Consider the following 25,334-nt stretch of genomic DNA (forward strand, 5'->3'; position numbering starts at 1 on the left):
ACAATACATCAAACCACGAAAACCAGTTTCGGATGAGATTGGTGTCGACCGATGCTACATCGGTATCGATCGATGCTCGCACGACATGGTGTCGATCGATGCTACATTGGTATCGATCGATGCTTCTTCTGCATACGCGAACTGCACGAACACAAACGTCGATCCTCCGTTTCAAATCATCTCGAAACCGTCCCAAACTCACCCAAACACCTCGGGAATCTATGGGAAACACGAAAACAACGAACCCAAGCAAGCAAAACAACACAAACAACAAAGAAACACCCAAACAAAAGAGATCTCATGCTTAGATCAACCATGGTCAAGCACTCACCTCTTTTACAGGATGATTGGGTTGAGAAACGGTGGAAACAACAGCTTAAGAAGCTTCTCCTTCGTTCCCAGCAACAGCTCTCCCTTCTCCAGCCACAGATCTCTCCAAAAACGCCAAGAACAGACCCATAAACTCACAGAAACTCACAGAAATGCTTTCTCTCCTTTTTCTCTCTTTCTCACTTAACGGCGATAACAAAACTCCCAAAACCCTTAATTCATCGCTTCTTCACTTATAAATGCGATTTAGGGATTTCTAATTGAACCAAACCAAACCAAACAGCAATTAAAACAAATCTGTCGAAACCGGAAAAATGTAGTGTCGATCGATACACCAAGGGTGTCGATCAACACTCATACCAAAAGTATGATATTTGGTTCGCGGATGTTACAAAAGTAAATTACATACCACAAACAATTTAACTTATTCACCTATTTAAAATTTTAAAACACAAAACTTATTCTCCGGTTTCAAGTATCAAAAACTAATTATCACAATATAATCTTAAAAATAAATAAAATTTAACAAACAATTTTAAATCTATTCACCAATTAAAATTTTTGAAAAACAAAAACTTTGTCTTCTATATAAAAAATCTAATGACTATTTAAATATATGTGACTCAGCAATCTTAACATGGTATCCATGTTATTGAATTTTTTAAAAACCCTAGAACAATCATTTTTCCTACGAATTTTCACCAGAACTACACTTTTTGATTATTTACCACTTTTTATACAGTTTTCTCATTGTATTTTTACACTTAGGATTAGTTTAAATTAATTTGGTTATTCTAAAAAATATTGCTTTAACAATTTAATGGCATAATAATGTAGATAACAATGTGAAACATAAAGATGTGAATTTGATTTTAGAAACACAAAAGACATCAAAACTTTCTTCACCAAGTTAAAATTCTTTTTCACGTTTAAATAGTTCACGGGTGAAACATATTATACAAAATAAACGCAAACTCGAATAAACAAAAAAAATAAACTTTACTTACAGATTTTGTTTTACACAAACAAATCTAAAATCTCAAATAAAAATGTTATTTATAATATTTTATTTGAATCGATTTATCCCACACTATGTACGGGTTGATACCTAGTATTTCTCTATTAATATAACATAACCAAAATCCTAAAATATTAACAAATTCTTTAAAATCTAAGTTGAATATCCCCTCTCCATCATTCTTAATTGATTAAGTAAAACCATCTAACCAGTTGTAGTTTCTTTTTTCCTTTATTTTTTTTTTGCAACGACCAACCATTTTCCATATATATTAACAAAGTGTTGATGTAGTTGGAGAGTTTAATATTACATAGATAGTTTTTCCTATTTATTTACCTATCAAGTATATATATTTAAAATATTCATGTTTAGTTATTATTTTTCTTTATTTCTGGTAATGGGGCATAAATATTTTTATTGCTATATATATATACTAGATTAAAATCTAAATTAGTTATTGAATGAGTACCAAATTTTTTTTTATAGTTTAAAACATAACTCATAACTCATAAGAGAACCGCATGGAAACTAATTTACTTAATTTTTTGGCAACACATGAAACAATAACACCCATTTTTCAGTTAATCAATTAATTATCATATATACCCGTAGAACATACCAATTCCAACACAAACTAATCACGAAAAGTCCAAATTCAGTTCATAAATAAATTACCAAAAACTCAACCAAACAAATATCAGAAAATTATTCAACATAAAATCTACCAATAAAACAAAAACAATAAACCAATAAAAACCACCAAAACGAAACCTTTCATCATCATTTTTCTTTCTCATGATTCCACGATCATCTCTTTTTTTTTTATAAATATAAAAAAATATATAAATATTATCACATATACTTAGTGAGGCGATCCTCTCATCTACGAGTTATACACACAAACAAAAAGAGTGCAAAACAATAATCAAACTGTGACACCCAGGTATCAAAGACTTGCGGAGAGGTTTAAAATAATTAATTTGGCCACCTATATCACCAAAGTGCACTTATCTTTTCAGTCAAGGGTCCTGAGAGAACTCTAGATTTAAGTGTGCTTGAGCTAGAGTAGATCAGGATGGGTGAGTTTCCGGGAAGTGACTGTTGGAACTGTGCGAGTGAGGACAAAACATAGAAAAAGATCATGTGGTGATTTGTACGGACGGTAATAATTATTTAAAACCTCTCGGACGTAGCAAAACTGACAGTCAGATATGGATGGGCTCAAGAGCCTAGTGAGAGGATGTGAGGCCTATTAAGAAAGGTGGACCCATGGACTGGGATTCACTACAAGAAAAATCAACATTCATAGCACACGATAAATGCTATCACATGTGTTTAATAGCGTTTTTATTAATGCTATGTTCTCTGCAGCTTAGCCCTGGGCATTCAGTAAACCAAAATCGATTTCATTCAATAAACCGATCAATAACCATTAACAAAAAGAGACCAATCTTTATGATTCTGTTTATGATTGTTTATGGTTGTTCATCTCCATCTTTATGATTCTGTTTTCTTTTTCCCCATTGATTTTCTTCTGGAGTCTGAAACCCTTCTCCTTGGTCATCAAACTCAAATCCATCTGCATCATTATCTCGATCATGTTGATGTGGAGATGATGAATCCATCTGCTAATTGTGTAAAAAAAAAAATAAGTTAGTGAAAGAAAACACCATGTCACTATCGATCATTGATCACACAAAACAAATGCTCACACAAACAAGACCACTATCGAACACACATCAAAGACCACCATCGATCACACAAACAAGACCACCATTGATCACACAAACAAAACCCATCGATCACAAATACAAAACCCATCGATCACACATGAAACATGAAGCTAAACTAAAATAGAACCCAATCAAATGATCAAACTAAAACAATACAAGACATGAAGCTAATCTAAAACAGAAACCAATCAAATGATCAAACTAAAACAATACAAGACATGAAGCTAAACTAGAACAGAACCCAATCAAATGATCAAACTAAAACAATACAAGACATGAAGCTAAACTAGAACAGAACCCATTTAAATAATCAAACTAAAACAATACAAGACATTGAAGCTCAAACACAAACAAAACCCATCGATCACAAAAACAAAACACATCGATCACACATGAAACAAGAGGCTAAACTAAAACAGAACCCAATCAAATGTTCAAACTAAAACAATACAAGACATGAAGCTAATCTAAAACAGAACCCAATCAAATGATCAAACTAAAACAATACAAGACATGAAGCTAAACTAAAACAGAACCCAATCATGCTTTACTCAACAATACAAGACAAAAACACATACAAGTCAAAACAAATGATGAATAAGTCAAAACAAATTCTGGGTACAGAACACATCTCCGTTTTTAATAATTGATACAAGATGATTTGCAGAGCACATGATTGATAATAGCGATAGAACACATAACATTGCACAACACAAGATTTGCAAATCGATCAACCGAACAAACAAATCCAAAAACCCACATAAATTGATACAAGATACAATAGAAATTGAAACAGAGTAGAACTCATAGACAAAAATTGATACAAGATACAACAAAAATAATCACATGTGAATGTCTCCGTGAATTCTCAGACAGAGGAGATGAGTAGCAGTTTAGGTTTTCCAGCTTGAAGAATGGGGATTAAATCCTGATAAATAGTGTTTATAGACCTTGTAACTGGAAAACGAACCGGCGGTGAGAGGTAAAAGCAACAAAGCAAAACAATTTTATTCGTTATAGTGAGAGATCGTAGGGATAGGGGTTATGCAAAACAACTCTTAGCTCATCGAGTTTTGATCGGATTTTGATCGGATTTCGGGTAAAACCGGATCGGGTTCGGGTTTCCGATTTTCAGAAATCCTAAACCCATTTGGGTTTTTTCTTCTTTCGGATATGGGTTCGGGTCAAGTTTTTTGGATCGGATTCGAGGATCAGGTTTTGGGTCCAGATATTTTGCCTAGGGCTATCCGCAACTATCTTAGGTGTCACCTCTATTATAGCGTCGTGACATGTTATTATATGACGTTCTTTCATAACATTAACCAAATGCTATAATATTGTTTTCTGTAACACATATTTCGTGCTATTTTATATTATGCCATAGCATTTTTTGTTTGCTATATGGAATTCTTTAATTTTTAATTTGATTTTTTATAATTTATATATTTGACCATAGTTTTGCAGACTTTATTTAACTGGATTGATATTAAAAAAAATTATTTCATAAATCATCAACATACATAACATAACGTTAATATAAGCAAGTCTTACATATCATACGAAGTCTTATAATATGCTGCCCTGTTTTATCCAAAAAGCTAACATTATAACTTATAATGATAGAGACAAACTTCGATCTCTTAAGTCTCTTCTCCTCTATCGCCTTCCCATCAAAAGCCGTACACACGTCTGAAGAACTGTTCCTGTTAGCATTCCCATCCAGATTCCATGTAATCATGTGTATATACATCAACTTAAAGCTTATGTTTTCGATTTGTTTTTTCATTGCAGTTCAAGAGTATACATAGTTACATACCTCTACTCTAAGTTCCCTCTTGTAGATGAGCAATAAAACAAATAGGTATTACCACATATATAGAAACACCCAATGTTCAACTATGCCTTGCCATCCATGGGCTTTGCTCTAACCGAAGCTATTGCATTGTTTGACCAACAGCTACAGCTTTTGTACCAATATTAAAATGGTTGTTCCTTCTTCTCTCTGTATACACCTCCAACATCGCTAATAGTTGTTTCTTCTCTCTATATAACATTAAAAACAGATAAACTCACATTGCAACTGAAAATTTTAATACCACAACTACTCACAAATCTTTGGCCTAGATAAACTACTCACAGTTTACGTCACAAATTATTAATGGAGAAGAGAGTTTTACCTCTTTGTATGTTGTTATCTTCTTGGATTCCAACTTTTGACAAACTGAGAAAATCCAGATGAATGTGCAATTGATCAAAATTAATACAATACTTTCAACTCGTTAATACAATACTAAGGTGCTTTTGTGGTAAAGAAAAGGAAGATATTCACTAACCCAAAACGTTGACAGATCAAATAAAGAAATTTTAGCTCAAACTCAAAAATCAGAGACTTATGGGTGAGTAGAATCAACACTAAAGTTATCTATAAAACAAGTAGAGAATCGGATAAACAAAGCATTCACCTTATATCAGCCATAATTTCGACATTATAATCACCAATGTGTAGTTCATAGAATAAAAGCTTTCAAGCGGAAGATGGCTTGCTCATTATCCGCCCTAGCAAAGTTAAAAAATGTAAGTAGCACGAGATAGGTAAGTGACTTACATGGTCTCCTTGAACTCAACTGTCACCACAATCAGATTCCTCGCAGTCCTCACCACTAATTCACACTGCAAAACACACAATCAGCTTCTCTGAATTGCAAATCCAAATCACAAGAATGTATGGTAGCTTACAATAGGAGCAGATGAGAGATAAGACATACTCAATTTGAAAACTGAAAGTAGGAACATTCACCGGTGAAAAACTGTGGGAACTTGACAGGCAAAATCACAGCTTCCTTCAACGCTTGTTTAGCACTTTCAAGCTTAACATTAGGCTTTTCCCTAACAATAGCAGATTTAACACAGCTCAAAGATTTGGTTGCTCCGGGTCCTCTCCATCTCCTCTCCATCTCCTCTGGGCTTCGTGGCTACAGCTGTAGCATCACCACCGTTTGATTCTAGGCACGACCCACCTTTGTCCAAGAAGAAGTTAAACTCATGAAGCCTCTAAATAAGAAGTTAACCAAAGCACAACCAGAAATTCTAATTCCAAACCCAGATTCAAAGAGGGAAAGAAAGACAGAACTAGCAAACCTTCTCCGACGGTAACCAGTTTCTCTTCTCGATCTGAAGATGATATTCAGATCCGAAACCGAATTGGTTTCTCGTATGTTGGGATAGAGACGGAGATCGATTTTGGATATTGGGAAGCGGTCGTCGAGAAAAAAAAAATATCAATTTCGAGAGAGATTGATTGAGTGATGAAGTGTTGCTGAATTCTCACTCACATCAAGCAGCGCCGGTGAGAAAGAGACGAAGCCGGAGGCAACTGTTGTTTCTGAAAGGAAGAGCTAAAAGAGAAGAATTTGGGTTGTAAGAAACGGATCTGAGATGCACATAGGAAGATATCGATTTTGGGTTTGAAGGTGGAGAGACACAGACTCAGATCTTACTTTTGTTATAAAAGAATATAATAAACCTTTTATATCTTTACATTCGACACTTAGGCGCAAAACCAAAAAAAATTAGCTACCTGTTACCGCTTTATCAAAAAATTTAGGTTTGCAGAGCCAATTTTAGTTTTCCGCTTACTTATTTGAGGTAAAGCGTTTTTAAAATGCTATTATATAGTACCATTTCCAAAATTTTATTTATTATAGCATTTGCGAAAAACGCGCTATGCTTTTATGCTATCAATGCCTATATTTCTTGTAGTGATTAGACATAGGACCCACTAAGAGGTAGCGGTCGGGGAGTTACAAGTGGTATCAGAACCGAACCCAGACGAGTGTTCGAGAGGACTCATATTGTTGGGGGTAACGGTCTTGGTGTGCAACGAGGATCTGTTAGTGGGGTGAATTGTGACACCCCAGTATCAAAGACTTGCAGAGAGGTTTAAAAGAATTAATTTGGCCACCTATGTCACCAAAGTGCACTTAGACCATCTCCAATGTATATCTCTATTTTTTCCTCTAGAATAGAGTAACTCTATAATAGAGCAAGAGTTAGTGTAAAAAAATAGAGGTGAGGATAGAGTTGCTCTATATATATAGCAATCTAAAGCAAATATTGCTCTATAATAAAGTTTTGACTCTAAAATAGAATGGCGTTGGAGATGCCTGTATCTTTTCGGTCAAGGGTCCTGAGAGAACTCCACAGTTAAGCGTGCTTATATTGAAGTAGTATGAGGATGGGTGACCTTCCGAGAAGTGACTGTCGGAACTGTGCGAGTGAGGACAAAATACAGGGAAAGATCATGTGGTGATTTGTAGAGACGGTAACAAGTCTTTAAAACCGCCCGGACGTAGCAAACCGACTGTCGGATATGGATGGGCTCAGAGGCCTAGTGAGAGGACGTGAGGCCCATTAAGGATGGTCCATGGACTGAGAATGGACATAGGACCCACTAATAGGTGGCGGTAGGGAAATTACAAGTGGTATCAGAGCCGAACCCAAACAAGTGTTCAGGAGGACTCACACCGTCGGGGGTGATGGTCTTGGTGCGAAACAACTACGTTACGATCTGTTAGTGGGGGTGAATTGTGACACCATGGTATCAAATACTTGCGGAGAGGTTTAAAAGAATTAATTTGGTTACCTGTATCACCAAAGTGCACTTATATTTTCGGTCAGGGTCCCGAGAGAACTCAAGAGTTAAGCGTGTGTAGCTGGAGTAGTCTCAGGATGGGTGACTTTTCGGAAAATGACTGTTGGAACTGTGCGAGTGAGGACAAAACACAGAGAAATATCATGTGGTTATTTATAGGAACGGTAACAAGTCTTTAAAACCTCTCGGACGTAGCAAACTGACCGTCAGATATGGATGGGCTCACGAACCTAGTGAGCAGAAGTAAGGCCCATTAAGGAAGATGGGTCCATAGACTGGGAGTGGACATGGGGCCCACTGAAAAGTGACAGTCGGAGCGTTACATAAACAAACAATCTGTAACGCTCTGATTGTCACCTTTTAGTGGGCCCTACATCCTCTCTAGGTCGTGGGTCCTCTCTTATATGACGGTCTGTTCAGGAAACTTTAAATACTTGTTTAACGATCGTACAAATCACTACATGATATTTTTCCGTGGTTTGTTCTCTCTGAACATCAAATGTTTTATCTTAATACCTTAATTTATAATAAATATATATATATATATATATATATATATATATATATATATATATATATATATATATATGAAAAATGCAACCATAGATCATCCCCAGCAAGCATTATATCTAATTTGTTGTCCATAAAGATGAATTCTCGTTAATTATGCATTAAGCATCTCGCTAAGATTGAGTCACTCTTTAGCCAATTTGATGGACCTTTGAAAACGTAAACTACATCACAATAACTAAACAGAAGAACACTAATTAGAGTATTCATGATCGGTTGTCTAATTTTTTTGTTATGTCCAACAAATTGATGATGTTTTACCGATAAATAGAACTAGTTGGAATGAGAAAGGTACTTATAAATAAGTTTTCGCATATCCAACAAATGATTATAAGAGTGTTGTATTTTACTAGCATTAACTCGATGAGAATGTATTTCTCTTGAGCAAAATTGAATGAAAAATATTTAAATACTTCGTTTCTCAAGGTGAAACCTTATCAGGTCTTGGAAATAGTGAAAACTCATCCCATTGCATAAGATAAAAACATAGTTAATTAGTAATAAGTTATTTATTACATTCAAAATATACTTTGAAATAATGTAATAAACGTGTGAAAAGAATATTACTTGTAGGCTTCGCCATTCTATATTCTTCCAACGAGGTTATACCAATATTCGTTCCAAAATGACGAATCTTACAAGTAAAATTCTTTTAACCCTTTTATTACTTTATTTCAGAATACGTTAAATGTAATAAATAACATTATAGCATTACTAATTAACTATGGCTTGTTATGTGAAATGACATGTTCTTTCCTTATTTGCAAGACCTAACAAAGTTTCACCATGAGAAATATAGCGTTTAATGCCTTCATCAAACATTTCTCTCTAAATTTTGCTCAAGTAAAAAAATTTCGTCAACTGAATGAAATCAGTAAAATATAATATTTTTATAATCATTTGTTCGATAAACTAATTTTGTACATTTATTTTGAAAAGGACGATGTTGTTGTTTTTTGTCTGTAATATCTTTGTCTTTATCATTTATTCAAATAATTCATACTAAATGTTTAAAGTTGCTGACTATTTGATCGTATGTATTTTCTTGACAATATTTTTTGAACATAAATATATATATATATGTATATATATATATATTTAAAGTCATTTAATTTAGTAAAGATCTTACTTTACATAATATAATATTTGTTAGACCAAATATATTTCTGAGATTTAAAACAAAATATCAAATATGCATAGATTTCTTTTAAAAGGAAATTTTAGTTATCATTTATTTTAGATTTTTACTTAGTTTATCATCTACTTTTGGATTTTTTTTTTTGTAAAGAAGTACTATGAGAATTTTTTTAGAATTGGTTTATTACTGAAAAATTAACTTTGTGATGAGAATATGTCATATTTACATCGGATATAGGTGTATTTTGATAAATTCACGACGAATTGATTTGCATCGCTATATTGTTGTACACCACATTTATGACGAATTGGATAGTTGATATACATAAGTTTCTTTTAGTTTAAGGTAAATTTAATTTAAACAATCGAGCAAAAATGTATTTAAAAACTCACCAAGATTTTTTTGTTTACGAAATCATTGATAGGGGTGCTTTCCATTCTGGATCCGTGCACGTATAGAAAATTCTTCATAAAATCCTTCTACTGTAAGAGATGCTTCCACTCTAGATCCGTCTATTTATTTTTCATAGTTTGTATTCTATAAAATAAACGAAATATTGATTAATAAACAACTTAAACAATACTGTAACATAGAAAAACTTATTCAACAAATTTGCAATATTATTCTAAACTCCTGAAATATAATTACTGTTTGAGTGCAAAAATCTGTTGAAAAACTTATGAAAGCAGTTTTTTATTTAAAAGAAAACGTTTGTAGGTAGATAATAAGATCTTTAAGAGATTTACCATGATATTTTTCATGCATGAACAAGCAAAAAGAAAGAACTCAACTGAATAGACAGAAAGCATCTACATCTATTTGTTCTTATATAAATTTCTAAATGATAATTAGATTTTTGTTTGGAGTTTTTTCTGCTTTTTGGTTAATATTAATTATTAAATGAGAGATTTATTACCATTAGATACTTTTATTTTAAAGTAATAAATTTTAAAATAGTCAAAGTAAATAAATCTTAGTGTGAAAAATGTGGACTGTGGACCACAAAGATTTTTTTCTTTTTTTAAGATATATATGATTTGTTTTTCTCTCTTGTATTTAGTTTTTAAATGTTATTAGATTGTTCTTTCTTATATTGTTATAGAAACTTTTTTTTTAGCTATCACTCCTTTTTTTAGCTGCCCAAGGACAAGAGTTTGAGGCAGAAGATTATGAGTGTGGCTCATGCGAGCATGTTTTCGATTAATCCAGGGAAGATCAAGATGTTCCTAAATCTGAAGAGGTACTATCATTAGGTCAATGATGAAGAAGGATGTCGTGAATTCGGTCGCAACTTGTGATATGTGCTAGTTAATGAAGGCTGAGAATCAGGTTTCAAATCGATTGTTGCAGATTTTAGCTATCCTATAGTGGAAGTTGGATAATTATGATGGATTTTGTAGTAAGGTTGCCAACTTTACGGACCCAAAATACTATTTGTGTTATTGTGGTCAGTCGGACCAAGTTAGCATATGTTATAGCCAATAAGAAGATTGTTAGAACACTAGTTTTTATAGGAGATAGTGGGCTCCATGGAGTGCCGGCAAAGATTGTGTCAGACAAAGATTTTCCAAATTAACTTTTGTAACGCACAGACCGCCACTTTTCTTAATGGATCTCACATCCTCTCTAGGTCTGTGATGTTAAAGGAAGATGTGAGCTCATTTTACATATGACACTTCTTGTTGTAATGTTAGTTAGGACTTGAATCGAGACTTATAGAGTATATTGATAATATATATTCACTAAGAGTAGTCCCGTGTGTTGTACGGTTTTATATCTATTACTATTTATTTTCTGTTTAGAGTAACTTGCGATTAGTTTATTTTTCTGAAATATGTACTTGTTGGACAATATGGAATTGTGTAGTTGATGTCGTTTTCCTGTCGAATGTGATTATTTGATTTTGAAAAAGAGTTGGTTGTGGGACTGTGTTGCCATTGAGCTAATTTCATACTATAGTAGTACAATTCATAGAAAATATAATCCATGTGTTTTTTTGTTTTTTTTGGTAATGATTGTGATTTCTTTTGGGATTTGATTGATTTTTGTTGATGGTGTTGGTATTTCTATGTATATATTGGGACATATGTTGTGGAAAGTGGTTATGTGATTTTGCAAATTTTCCCCTTTAATTGTCTTTATTACTCCCTTTGATTTTTTAGTTATCGTTGTAGATTAAAATTTTTGTTTCATATTACTTGTCGTTTTATATTTACGATGCAAATTTATGAATCAAATATAAGCTCAATAAGTTTTTCTGTTTTATCAAATAAAATGGTATGCTAATGAAGGATAAAGCGGAAACTTTAATTATTTTCTTAATATGTGTGAAATTATCTAGAACAATTAATAATATAAAGGATAAGAAAAATTTGTTATTCATTGTCTTTGTGTGCTTATTCTTTTAGCCGTTAGACTTATTACATATTTGTATATATTTATTGGTCATTATTGTTTAATTAGTTTGGTTTTCTTAAGCAGAACCTCTTGAAACGTCTATTTTATTATTTTTAACCTAAATAATTTTCCATTAAAGCTAAGCAAGTTACATAGTATGTTTTTAAAAAGCCAAAGTGTTCATCGAGATTATGGGATAATTTATGCTTGATCAATTTGGAAATATTCACTCATACACATATTAATTTGTCGTGTTTGGGTTTTTTCTTGGTTACTAATTTAAAGGTAGTTATATTCTTTTAAATGTAGATTATAGTGTATGCATATTTTCCATAAAAGCTAAGCAATTTACGTAGTTTGTTTTTAAATAGTCAAAGTGTTCATCAAAATTTTAGAATAATTCATGCTTTGGTCAATGTAGACAATTTGGAAATATTAACTCATGGTTTACCCCACATATTAATTTGTTGTGTTTGGGTTTTTTCTTGGTTACCAATTTTAATGTAGTTGTATTGTTTTAGATGTAGTAGAGTCTAGTGTATGTATTTTTTGAAATGTTTTACTTGGTTCTTATCCCTAATTCCCCCTCTTTTTTTTTGTTTCGTTTTTTTGTGTAAAAGCCCTAATTTTCTCGATTTAAAGAAGCAGACACGAAATTTATTATTATTAGTTCACAGCTACGACGCTAAGTCTGAGGAGAGACTAACCTCTCAACATTCAGAAAATGATATCAGAAATTACACCCAACGATGTGTGTAACACCCGCGAACCAATTTCTGGTTATTGGGAAGGGGTGTCGATCGACACCAAGGGGAGTTTTATAAGGGAAAACTTATCATCAATGTTTGGTTCGACCAGGTTGTTTTTAATTGTCGTTTCTGGTTTGGTTGATTTAATTGGGTTGTCTAAACCATGTATATAAGGGAAAACTCGACCTAGGTCGTGAAAAGAGGTTGTCTTGGCCGTTCTAAGGGAAAAGAGAGAAAAAGGTGTTCTTGAGAGTTTGGAGGCTTTTGGAGAGATACTTGGCTTGTGTGGTGAGATCTGTTGCTGTGGAGTGGAGATCTTGTGCTAGGAACGAAGGAGAAGACTTCTAAGGGTTGGGTTCATCGTTGTTGAGTCAGAATCTTCCTGAAAAAGAGGTGAGTGCATGACCATGGCTTATCTAAGCCTGAGAATCCTTTGTTTTCTTGATTTGTTGTGTTTTGTGGTGTTGTTCTTGCTTTTGGTGGTTGTGTTATGGTTCTTATAGGTTCCTGAAGCTTTTGGGTGAGTTTGGAACGGATTGGAGATGATTAGAAATGGAGATTCGACGATCGGCTTCGAGCAGAACGTGTCTGCGGGGTCGGTGTCAATCGACACCATGTGGGTGTCGGTCGACACCATGTTTGGGCCAGTGTCGATCGACACCTACCTGGTGTCGGTCGACACCAACTTGTTTGATTCGTGATTTCCTGATTTGTTGTGTTTGTTTGTTGTTTTGTTAAACATTGGAATCTCAGTTGCTTGTGTGTATAGTCCAGTAGATGGGAGGATTGTCTCACTAAGTATTTGTGATAATACTTACGCATCTCAATTGTTGTTTGTGGTGTGGAATCGTGGCGATGAGGAGGAGGATGATCTAGGGTCTCGTTTGTGTGTTGTTGGTTATATTGTTTATATTGGAACCTTGGATAGAGTTATGCTAGGTTGTTGGATAGGATTGTTAGGAGTGTTATTGTATTGATGTGTATTGGTTTTGTATTATTGGTATGTTTCCGTTGTGCATAATGGTTATTGCTGGTTTAATGATGAGTTGTGGTTTGGGTTGGTTAATTAAGTAGTATGGAATGCTTAATTATGTATTGTATTTATTATAAAAAAAAAAAACTGGTCAGGTCGTTTCAATGTGTACATGGGGATATACAGATTATTACAAAATTGATCAGAAACTGATTTATTTATTTTTAAAAAAGAATGAATAGTGCCCTTTCTTACTAAGTCTTCTGTCGCATATGTATAAATTGTTGTTCTGACTGAATGTGTAATCTCATATGTAACCAAAACCATTGTCTTAGTATGTTATCGACCTTTACCTTAGAGACAGAATGACTTCCAAATATTTGAGTCATTTACCTTTTCTATTGAATTCTTTTCTTACTTTCTTGTCTCTTACTCTTCCATCCTTCATTTACTTGAATATCTAGAGATTTTGTTTTTAAAATAAATATTTGACTATATAAATATCTTGTGTTGGTATTTTCCATTCCTCGTGGTTCTCCTACAAATAATTTGTTCAGTGCTATTTTTGCCGCATATGCACACCGTCATATCACAAAAAATTTAAACGTTACTTGTAAGCTGGACAATATATGAAGACTATAAAGCCTGATGAAGCATCTTTATTTTTATTCTTATCCTAATTAACACAGTATATATCAACACACAGTGTCGTGCTAAGGCGAATTGTGGCTTAGGGCGGGTAAGAAAAATGTGGCTTTTGTTATTAGAAATATCAAAAAAAGAAATATTGTTTAAAGACAACAACGGTGAAGGAAAAAAAAAATTATAAGCCACTATTTTTCTATCCTTTTTTCCTAAAAAATCATTCATCAAGCTCAATCAAGGTTTCGAACCAATTCTCTCTCTATAGATATGATAGCCAACAAATTTAATCTTTCTTGTGAGATAGTTGATCAAAGGTAAGATTTTTTCAGCTTCAACTTTGAGAAACTTCTTTCTGCAGAGGCAACAAAGATTGGAACCGTTAACAATAAGCAATCCAAGAATTAGGACAACAACTTTCCATTGTTTCAGAAAATCTAACACTTCGATAGGTCTTTGTAGTTTTTTGGTAAAATCTTTTTTAGAACTTTCAGTTCATAAACTAAATCATTCCCATCAACATATGAATGATTGCCATGTGTAGAAATTTTCTTGTGTATTAGATTTACTAATATTGTCATGGGATTCTCAAAAAAAAATCTACTTTACATACACATTTATCTTATGAATTAAAATTCATAAGCATAGATAGAAAACAAATGTGGCCTACCAAATTTTTTATTTTTGGTGGCTGAGGGAAAATGCCCTTTCCTCTTGCCTGTAAGCACGGCACTATCAACGCAGCACACAAAAGAAGTTTATAATTATTATCTTTATATTGTGTATCGCTGTAAGTATGTTGTAGAGATTATGATCTGATCCTATTTAATATTTAATTGAGAGAATTTACGTTGACTTGGTGACGTTGTTGGATACTTCTCTATAACTGTATGTCTCAACTCGTTCATGTTCACCATGTTCATAACCTTTAAACCTGCTTATGACGTTACTCTACATAACTCGACATACAATATAAATGAACTTTTTCTAAGATTTGTTCTTGGCTTTTATTAATATTCATTACATATCTCAAACACATGAGGAATTGATGTCTTCTTAATTTGAACGAACACTTAGAACCAGGTGGAGAGAGTATTATCCTTGGGATGACAACCTAGTTTCCAACTGCTATACCAGTTAAGATCTTTGCTTCAATGACTCTAGCACCCAAACGTGAGACAATTAATCTGGTTCCATTACAGAGTCCTTCTTTTTTATTCATGTTTCATGAGAGCATAACTGGAGAGTCTATCTTTAGTTTCAAACAATGATCTGGCAGACCTGAGAATTTGAGTGAGTTCAAAAATTATGCAGGATATGAGGAATGAAGGGCTTTAGTTTATGTTCCAACAGATTATATTAGATAATATTTTTTAAATAAAATATTTTCATAGAAGGAAATGTTTTGTGTATATCATTGTCAATTTTTAGGGTTGTCGAATGAAATTACTGCTTATTTAATTTTTAAAAGAATTAGAAACACACACAATTTACCGTAACGTTGGGGAAAAAACAATTATTATGCCAACCACAATTTTTTCCGTTTATTGCATTGTAATGATCGGTGATGCATTTTAATTGTTTGACTTTTTGGGTTTAAAATAGAAGACAATATATGGTTTTAAATTCTAATGAAACGAACATGTATGAATGTGGACTATGTGTATAGATATGACCCATATCTGTGGAAGTTGGTTTTTGCATATTTGTGAAAGTTGGTTGTTGCGAGAATGCAATTTAACCATATATAGGGATTAATTTTCTTTTATGGATAAATGTCAATTTGAAGTGTCAAGTGTCAATTTCTGGAAGCAAGTTTTAAAAAGGAAAAATGATTGTCAGCTACTTGAAGTATATACCAACACATAGCCACACATACAAACAATATAAATGTCTTGTTAACTACGTACACTATTGTCATCACATAAGGACATCCATAAACAAACATATGTATGTCTACAACACCATAAACATTCGAGGTTAGCCGGAATCCAGCGTTGACCGGTATTGACCGATGTTGACCAATATTTACCAGCGTTGACCGCTATTGACCAAAAAAAATATTCAAAAAAATATAGATTTTTTCCTAATAATAATAATTTTTGTTTTTATGTATTTTTGAAAATACAAAATTAAAAATTGATATTTAAATAGAAAGAGTATAAATTTGTTATTGTTTATGAAAAAATCTACTACACATCAAATTTTGGTTGTATAGTTTTATTATATTATTTTTGGTATATTTTCTGTATTAAGAAACAGACAATTCGTGGGTTCATCCTTACGGCGAACCTCTCTTATTCATCCTCTTTAAATTAAGGAAACAAATCTTAATTAAAGAAACAAAATATGTTGATCAATCCATTTTAAAATTGTTAATTTTAATATTATATTATAGTTTTTAATTATCACATCTAAAACCCTAACCATTTATTATAAACTCAAACCGACATATAATTTTGTTTAATTATAAAATCTAAACCCTAAACACTCTTTTATAAATCCAAACAAGCATATAATTTTATTTAATAGTAAAATCTAAACCCTAACCACTCTTTTGTAAACCCAAACCGATATATAATTTCGTTTAACTGTAAAATGTATACACTAACCACTCTTTTGTAAACCCAAACTGACATAATTTTATTAATAAAATATCTCTTTTTTAAAATATGATATGACAATGCCATATTATTGTATTCTGATTTGTTAATTAAGAGGGATGAATGAGAGTTGTTCACCCCTAGCCTTAACAAAATTAATTACTTTATATACCACAAATTTTGTTTTTCATATTATTTTTATTTTTATTTTTGTAAATAATTTTCTTGTATTTTTTCGTTGTTATATGTTGTTTTTGTAAATTATACAAATCATTTATCTTTTTATTTATTTATCAAAAATACATAAAAAAAATTATTATTATTTTAGAAAAAAAATATTTTTTTGAATAATTTTTTCTGGTCAACGCCGGTCAATACTGGTCAACGTCGGTCAACTCTGGTCAACGCCAGATTCCGGCAGACCTCGAATGTTTATGGTGTTGCACACATAACCTATGTTTGTTTATGAATGTCCTTATGTGATGACAATAGTTCACATAATTAACAAGACATTTATATTGTTTGTATGTGTGGCTATGTGTTGGCATATACTTCAAGTAGCTGACAATCATTTTTCCTTTTAAAAATGAAATTCTATTTTATTATATAAGATATATATGATCTGACGCCCCGAAAATGCAATCTCATATAGGGAATTTAACGGTACAAAATAGAACAAAGCATAAATTAGATCCAACTCTACACCTAATATACTCTTCACACAATTTAATTTTGACAAGTGACAACCATGCTTTAACAAAAAAAAAAAAAAACAAGTGACAACCATGCATAACTCCGCACGAATGTACGATTTCAATTTTATTAAAGGGTATTTTAAGCACACATAATTTCCACACAACACAATTATTACTTTTTCGCAATAAATAATTAAAAATTATTCAGCATGGTAGCACACGGACCACTAGTACCTAGTGGGATCACGAGCAAATTAAGATAAACTTCTTCGACGAAGTCCGAAAGAGAGACGCCAAGCATTAATGAAGTAATCTGGCACAAATCCGAGAAGAAACCACTGAAGGGAATGAGCCCAAAACGGCGAGCAACGTGATCCAATTCCGATCTGCTCCACCGCCGCTTTTGCGTAGACTTCCGGCGTCGGTATAAAGAAGCTTGGTTTATGTATAGCTGCTACTTCCGACACCATCCTGGTTGCCACGTATAACGGCACCTGCCCATTTGGTTTGACACACGTACGTGTATTATAACGTTATTTTCTTTTACGCATTACATGGGGAGTCCAAAAAAATGGTGTACTAGAAATATTGGATAGTCTCTTTCGAGAAATAAAGAAAGGTACCTGGCACTGGACATCAATACCAAACTTCTTATATTCCACATGTAGGGATCTTGTTAGTGCATCAATATAACTGCATACACGTACGTTCATGTGTTTAGAGATTTATTAATGTGATAATATTCTAGTATATAATATAATGATAGAGTCTACTTAGATTAATACTTTAGGCAAATAAAAACTTCTTAATGATCAATGCAAAAGTTTAGATAGTACTATATATACTATCCTCTATTGTGCAATTAATGCAAAGGAAAAATACTACAAAATAAAAATATCAGTAGTCTTTTTTACAAAAAACAACACTATATATAGACTGAGGTTCTCTCGTGTGATTATATACCTCACTACTTATGTAATTTTTAAAAATAAGAAAGTTACGTGATGGAGATATATATACGTCACGTAAAATGGAATAAATTAATTCGACAATTTTTTGGATAAATTAATAAAATAAGCTTTTTCCGTATTTACTATACAACAACTACCCAGAAAAAGAAAGATCGGAAGTAAGAATCTTGATCTAACAATTATGCAACTCACCATTATGCACTTTTGTAGGGGACCGTTATCCAATTTAGTGACTTAGGTAAATATAGTTGGAGTTAAAAACCAAACTTTTGTAGTCATTTTATTAGTTATTCCTTGTCAAACTAGATGTTCGTTAAGATTCTATTTTATGAGATATACAAAAAAAAAAAAAATGTTTCTATCTTCGTAAGATATATTTTTGGGTTTAAAATTAAACAACTTAGTAACATAATTTGTGATATTATTTACTAATGTCCTTATTAACATTTTTCTTATGATCTCAAAAAAGTAGTCATGGTCCTGTTGGTTAGTGTATGTATTAAAGAGAGCAGTTGGTTAGTCATTACGCTTTGGTGGCGGCGTAGATGGCGCAGAGAGGATAAGAAGGGACCACAACTGCGGCGCCGGAGCTAATACTGACGATGGCTCCTCGGCGACGTTGAAGCATTGGTCGGATGAGAGATCGTGTGAGCCATGTGGTTGCTTCAAGATTAACCTTTAGGATTTTGGTCCATGTGAGTTGGTCAGTCTCGTGGAAGAACATAGCTCGTGGGTAAGTTATCCCAACGTTGTTTATCAGAATCCCCACTTCGACGCCTTTGATCCCTTCCTCGATTACATTATATCCTCCTCCTGCACAATAATTAACAAAAAGAAAAACACTTTTAAGAAATTAGTGTAATAAAACCCCTTTAACAGAAAAAAACTTTCATTGTAAGAGAACTTCTCTTATTGATGAGAAATAGCTTAAAGAAATAATTAGAAAAGTTCATTTGAAAAAAAATATTCAACTTTTAAGTTTAATATTGTAAACTGCATGTATTAGTTTTTTGGCAATGCAATCCAGTGTTTTTTTGCATTTTACTAACACAACATACATATATATATATATATATATATATAATATTAATGGTATACTTACCCTGTTTTTAGTAACAAAGAATATTTATTCATAATTACTGTCATCATGTACTAGTATAAAATTATAAATACTCGTACACTGTGTACACACACAATAAAATATATATAGACCAAAACTAAGAAGTGCATTTACTATCAGAGATTACCAGATGAGAAGTCAAATGGAATGATTTTGATCTTGATGTGGGGAAACTCTTGTCCGAAATCATTAGACAGAGCTTCAAGCTTAGAAAGGTTTCTGCTGACTAGGATGAGGTTAAGGCCGTGTTTGGCCAGCTCGTGGGCAAAGGCGCGTCCGATCCCTTCAGTGGCTCCAGTGACCAAAGCCCACGAACCGTAACTCTTGAGCCGCTTCGGGTTTGTGAGGAGGAATCTTGTGATGAACCATTTCAAGAGAGGAAAGAATAGTCTAAGGAGATAGAGAAAGCCTATGATGCATACGACATGGAGGTGCCATGGCTGACTATCATAGATGCATGCTCTCTGCATGTTCTTCTTTCTATTTCTTTCCTCTTTTTCCTTTATTTGTTTGCTTATTATTTGTCATGTTATTTTGGCTTGGAGCTAACTCTTTATGTAGGCAAATTAGAGTTGAGAGGGAGAGGGAGAGAGAGAGATTTGTTTACTATTTTTCTTTGTTGAATCTTAATTACTTTACACATAATGAGTGAATCTAAAATAACTTCTAGCTTACAAGGAAAGGCCAAATCAATATGAAACACAGAAAGGAAGAATATTTCTTCTCTAGGGAGATTAATTGGTAGGTTGGGTAAGGTCTCATCCATGACACAAAACCATACGCTATACGGCCAGGCTATTTATACCATTATGAATTAGTTTTAATATCATGTAACCTTTAGTTGCTAATATTCATCTATCCCAGTGTCTCATATTTGAATCTTAAACTTCTAATTTTTTTTGTTTTTTTTTTTACTTATGTTCTGCTTACCTTTTCCTTGTTGTTTGTTTAATTTTGTTAACTTGTTTATTTTTGTTTTTTATTAGAGCTAATTAAAAAAAATATATATTTAAATGAATTAATATGTTAAATATATAATAAAATTATATGAAGTTTATATAATTAATATCATTGGATGTTTAAATGGTAACAACTTTTAATTTGCTTTGGACCTTTACTATCTATGGATCGGCCATATTCCTAAGGCTGTGATACTTTTCACTAAAAAATGGCATTCAGTTTGTAACTTCACGTTTCTATTTAATTTTCGGGCCCTAGAACAAGTGTTGTCACGATAGGGATGGGAAAGCGAAATGACTATAAGGAACCAACGATTCTCTCTTCTTAAACAATCTTTATATCCTCCACACTTAATCAGCATTAAGTAGATTATCCAGTTGTGTTTGGTGATATTAGAAAATAACACGATGTCTAATCTTGTGTACTAGGATGGATGTTATATGACGGGAAAATGTAGGCTGGTACAAAGGTGTTTGGTTCTCACAAGCAACACCAAAGTACTCTATCCTAGTCTGGCTGGCAACTCTGAATAGGTTAACAACCGGAGATCATATGATACAATGGAACGGAAGTGTATCCACTCTTGTGTATTCTGCCATGCCCCTTTGGAAACACGTGACCATCATACGACTACTACATCCAACGACAGCTCAACAAGACGCTTAACCCTAGGCTACGTACACTATGGATGACACGAGACTGGGACCGTAAGATCAAAGTGTTCTCAAAATTCTTCCAAGATGTGAAACGGCAAGGTCTCTTAGCCAACGACTCTAAATGTCTCTGCATCGGAGCTCTTGTCGGTCAAGAAGTGGAGGCCCTGAAACGTGTGGGCGTAACGGACTCAGTGGGAATGGATCTGGTGCCGTATCCGCCGTTGGTGATCAGAGGAGACTTTCATCATCAACCGTTCGATGACGAGACTTTCGACTTTGAATTCTCCAACGTGTTTGATCACGCGCTTTACCCGGACAAGTTCGTTGGAGAGATCGAACGGACACTGAGACCAGGAGGTTTATGTGTTTTACACGTGGCCCTCTCTACACGCTCGGATAAGTATTCGGCGAATGATCTGTACAGTGTGGAGGCATTGGTGAGGCTATTCCGACGATCGGAGGTTGTTCATGTCCGAAATGTTGACGGCTTCGGGTTGGATACGGAGGTTGTGTTTAGGAAGAAAAGGGATTCATCAATCATAGTCCGGTCATGATTTTTTTGTCTTCGTGCTAAAACAATCTATTGTTATGTCCCATCGATTTTAATGGAAAATTGTGTTTTTAAATAAGTTTTTACCGTTCGTAGAAATGCATGATTATATATGAATAGCAGAATAGGCCAAACCTTGTGCCAAAACGAGAGGTTGTTTAGTACTACTGTACTAGCTAGTTGATATGATGTATATCCGAACGTTACGAATAATTGGAGTTAAAACACAACGAGAGGTTATAGTGTATACACTTTGCTTACAAATTTAAAACGTTTTACAAGATTGGATTTAGCAAAGAGAATCGGATCTTTCGAGAAAGAGGCAAACTTCATTCCATATTTCTCTCACTCCATTCGTGTGATACTACTCAACTAATCATTTTATTCGAACCTAGGTAACAACCCACGGGATAAATCAATTTTAAATAAAATAATTATAACTAAAATTATTAATTTTTTTTTCGAAGAGTTTACAAAAGAAGATTCAGAAATTAGAGATCTTGAAGACCGAGCAAGACAATCCGCCCTTACGTTGACGTCTCGTAGGATCCTGTTTGTGTCAAACATATATCTGTTTGTATCAAACATGATATTATTATGTTACTTATGTAACTAAAGTTTTTTTTAGCTGCGTTTCTTTCATGTAAAAAATACGTTTCACCGGTAAAAATTTTGAATGTGTAAAAAGTTTTATGGTAGAGAAAGTATTGATAAAATGTTATTATTTCTTGCAATATGTCTTTTTTTCTGGTTTAAAAGTTAAATTCATAACTTCTTATATTTTATCATGTAATAATAACAATCTTGCATATTTCTTATGTAACCATAACAACATAAATTAAATTATTCGGCAATTTAATTATATTTTAGTAATAAAATCGGATTCTAAACTTAAATTTCTGAAGATAATCTAATTTATTGATTTAATATTTTTGATTAGGCTATTTAAATTGTTGAGTTAGTTGGTTTATTAATATTTTCTATAAATGAAAATTATTACTAAAAAACTATTATGAAAAATTAATGAAATTCCAAAATCAATGTATTCGTGTAAAAATACATTTCATCCGTGAAATATGTGAACGTAATCAAGACAATATTTATAAAATGTTACAATTTATGGTAATATATATTGTTGTGTGTTTTAAAAATTAAATTTATATTAATGGTTTATTAAATATTTATAAAATGTTACAATTTATGGAATTAACCATAACAATTTTACATAATCTAATAATGACTCACATTAAATATATTCTGATTTTGACTACTGAGTTTATTTATAATGATAAGGGTTATGTCTTGTTTCTTTTTAATATCACGGTAATCAATATTTCTATTTTTAATCAATAATCACACTAAATATTGAGATTAATTAGTTTACATACTTAGATATATATAAATAATCACAGATTACAATATCTCCTAATTTCTTGTCATTTTTTATATTTATTTATGAATATATATAAATCTATATTAATTGGAAATTAAGTTTCTTTTAATGAGTAGATAATTCAGAGGTAATTTACTCCTTTTATAATCAATTATAATAACTATTGAAAACTTATTATTTAAATTACTATGGTAATAGTACTAACATAAAAGAGCATTTCGTCTTTATATGATTTCGTTAATAAGTTATATGTTTTACATTTTTATTAACTTTATGTTAATCGATATATTTTTATAGCTTTTTAAAAATATTTTACTTATATTTATTTTATGAAATAAATATAATTTTGACATGTATATTTGTAAGTATTGTGAAATTTTGCGTTAAAATAGTATATAACTATTTAATTAGTTTTAATATGTGATATTTAAATTTGTATGAGAATGATAACACATCTAATTATTATTAAGTTAATTGTTTTATTTGAAAATATAATGGCATGTTATTATAATTAAGTAGAAAATTTAAGACCATTTTTCTATAAGGTGTACAAAGCTCTATGACGACGACACATCAGTTTTTTCAAACGTATCCCCTATATATTAATAGAGAAGCACTCTCACTAAAAAGCTGAGATGTCGCACAAACAGAGCTCTTGTACCATTTGAATAAATGCTCTTACTTCTCATTACTATTAACATAAATATGCTATTGAAATATATGAATTAATGTTTTTTCTATTAGTTTTAAATTATCACTTATATAACCTATTTAATTATTAAAAGTAAACTACATTTCATAAAAAATTATCATTTATTTATTTTTTTGAAATGCTAAAGTTATTCTCCTATTTTGAAAAAATCTGGTGACTATTCAACTATATATATTTTTAAAAAAGAATAAATTATCACAATAATCATAAAAGTTGAAACAACCCTTCCCATTTTTTTTTTATATATAATAATAATTCACTAGTGGTCCTATACCCCCTATTAACCTAGCAACAATCAACTACAGCAGAAAACCAAAGAAACAATTCCATTAAACCAATAAGAATTCCAACAATAATAATCCAATAACCGATAATGCAATAATCCAAACCAACAATGCAATAACCAAGTTCCAGCATCCTACAATGTTCTATCGACTCAACACTAGCAACCTAACAATAACTAGACCACAATCAATCAAGCCTCTAGAACATCTTCCTCCTTATCGCCTTGATTCCACGATCACACTTTACCTTTACCTGCACATCACAAACAACAATTGAGATGCGTAAGTATTATCATAAATACTTAGTGAGGCCATCCTCCCATCTACTAGGTTATACACACAAGCATATGAGACCCTCATGTTTAAGCAAACAAACAAACAGATACAATACATCAAACCACAAAAACCAGTCTCGGATGAGACTGGTGTCGACCGATGCTACATCGGTATCGATCGATGCTTGCACGACATGGTGTCGATTGATGCTACATTGGTATCGATCGATGCTTCTTCTGCAGACGCGAACTGCATGAACAGGAACGTCGATCCTCCGTTTCAAATCATCTCGAAACCGTCCCAAACTCACCCAAACACCTCGGGAACCTATGGGAAACACGAAAACAACGAATCCAAGCAAGCAAAACAACACAAACAACAAAAAAACACCCAAACAAAAGAGATCTCATGCTTAGATCAACCATGGTCAAGCACTCACCTCTTTTACAGGAAGATTGGGTTGAGAAACGGTGGAAACAACAGCTTAGGAAGCTTCTCCTTCGTTCCCAGCAGCAGCTCTCCTTTCTCCAGCCACAGATCTCTCCAAAAACGCCAAGAACAGACCCAGAAACTCACAGAAACGCTTTCTCTCCTTTTTCTCTCTTTCTCACTTAACGACGACAACAAAACTCCCAAAACCCTTAATTCGTCACTTCCTCACTTATAAATGCGATTTAAGGATTTCTAATAGAACCAAACCGAACCAAACAGCAATTAAAACAAATCTGTCGAAACCGGAAAAATGTAGTGTCGATCGATACACCAAGGGTGTCGATCGACACTCATACCAAAAGTATGATATTTGGTTCGCGGATGTTACAATTCTCCCCCACCAATAAGGATTCATCCTCGAATCCCGCAGTACCGACCATCCGTCAAGGATTTCCGTGCCACCGTCAACATGGCCCGCACG

General features: G+C 32.8%; 2 protein-coding genes and 2 long non-coding RNA genes across 6 annotated transcripts; 1 reads left to right on the plus strand and 3 right to left on the minus strand.

The window, feature by feature from the left end:
- Positions 1-4,567: 4,567 nt before the first annotated feature.
- Positions 4,568-6,723, minus strand: LOC147923937 (uncharacterized). 2 transcript variants are annotated; one of them, XR_015586210.1, is made up of 6 exons: positions 6,220-6,723; positions 5,847-6,098; positions 5,687-5,751; positions 5,259-5,302; positions 4,898-5,124; positions 4,568-4,784 (listed from the first exon to the last, which is right to left on the minus strand). It is a non-coding gene; the product is annotated as an uncharacterized LOC147923937 (long non-coding RNA). The 2 variants fall into 2 exon arrangements; XR_015586211.1 differs by having other exon boundaries at positions 5,879-6,098; positions 6,220-6,576.
- Positions 6,724-9,604: 2,881 nt separating this feature from the next.
- LOC147923938 (uncharacterized) lies at positions 9,605-10,254 on the minus strand. Of its 2 annotated transcripts, XR_015585891.1 has the most exons (3): positions 10,187-10,254; positions 9,833-9,977; positions 9,605-9,716 (listed from the first exon to the last, which is right to left on the minus strand). It is a non-coding gene; the product is annotated as an uncharacterized LOC147923938 (long non-coding RNA). The 2 variants fall into 2 exon arrangements; XR_015585890.1 differs by lacking the exon at positions 9,605-9,716 and having other exon boundaries at positions 9,762-9,977.
- A 7,336-nt stretch (positions 10,255-17,590) lies between these two features.
- On the minus strand, positions 17,591-20,159 carry LOC104757019 (very-long-chain 3-oxoacyl-CoA reductase-like protein At1g24470). The gene is made up of 4 exons (XM_010479710.2): positions 19,718-20,159; positions 18,998-19,283; positions 18,123-18,192; positions 17,591-17,993 (listed from the first exon to the last, which is right to left on the minus strand). The coding sequence occupies exons 1-4, from the start codon at positions 20,058-20,060 to the stop codon at positions 17,754-17,756; spliced, it is 939 nt and encodes a 312-aa protein (XP_010478012.2). The 5' UTR covers positions 20,061-20,159; the 3' UTR covers positions 17,591-17,753.
- Positions 20,160-20,976: 817 nt separating this feature from the next.
- On the plus strand, positions 20,977-21,828 carry LOC104757020 (uncharacterized). Its single transcript, XM_010479711.2, has one exon. The coding sequence runs from the start codon at positions 21,239-21,241 to the stop codon at positions 21,758-21,760; it is 522 nt and encodes a 173-aa protein (XP_010478013.1). The 5' UTR covers positions 20,977-21,238; the 3' UTR covers positions 21,761-21,828.
- Positions 21,829-25,334: the final 3,506 nt, after the last annotated feature.

Source organism: Camelina sativa, chromosome 17 (assembly GCF_030686135.1).
Source record: "Camelina sativa cultivar CO46 ecotype springtype chromosome 17, ASM3068613v1".
NCBI lineage: Eukaryota > Viridiplantae > Streptophyta > Magnoliopsida > Brassicales > Brassicaceae > Camelina > Camelina sativa.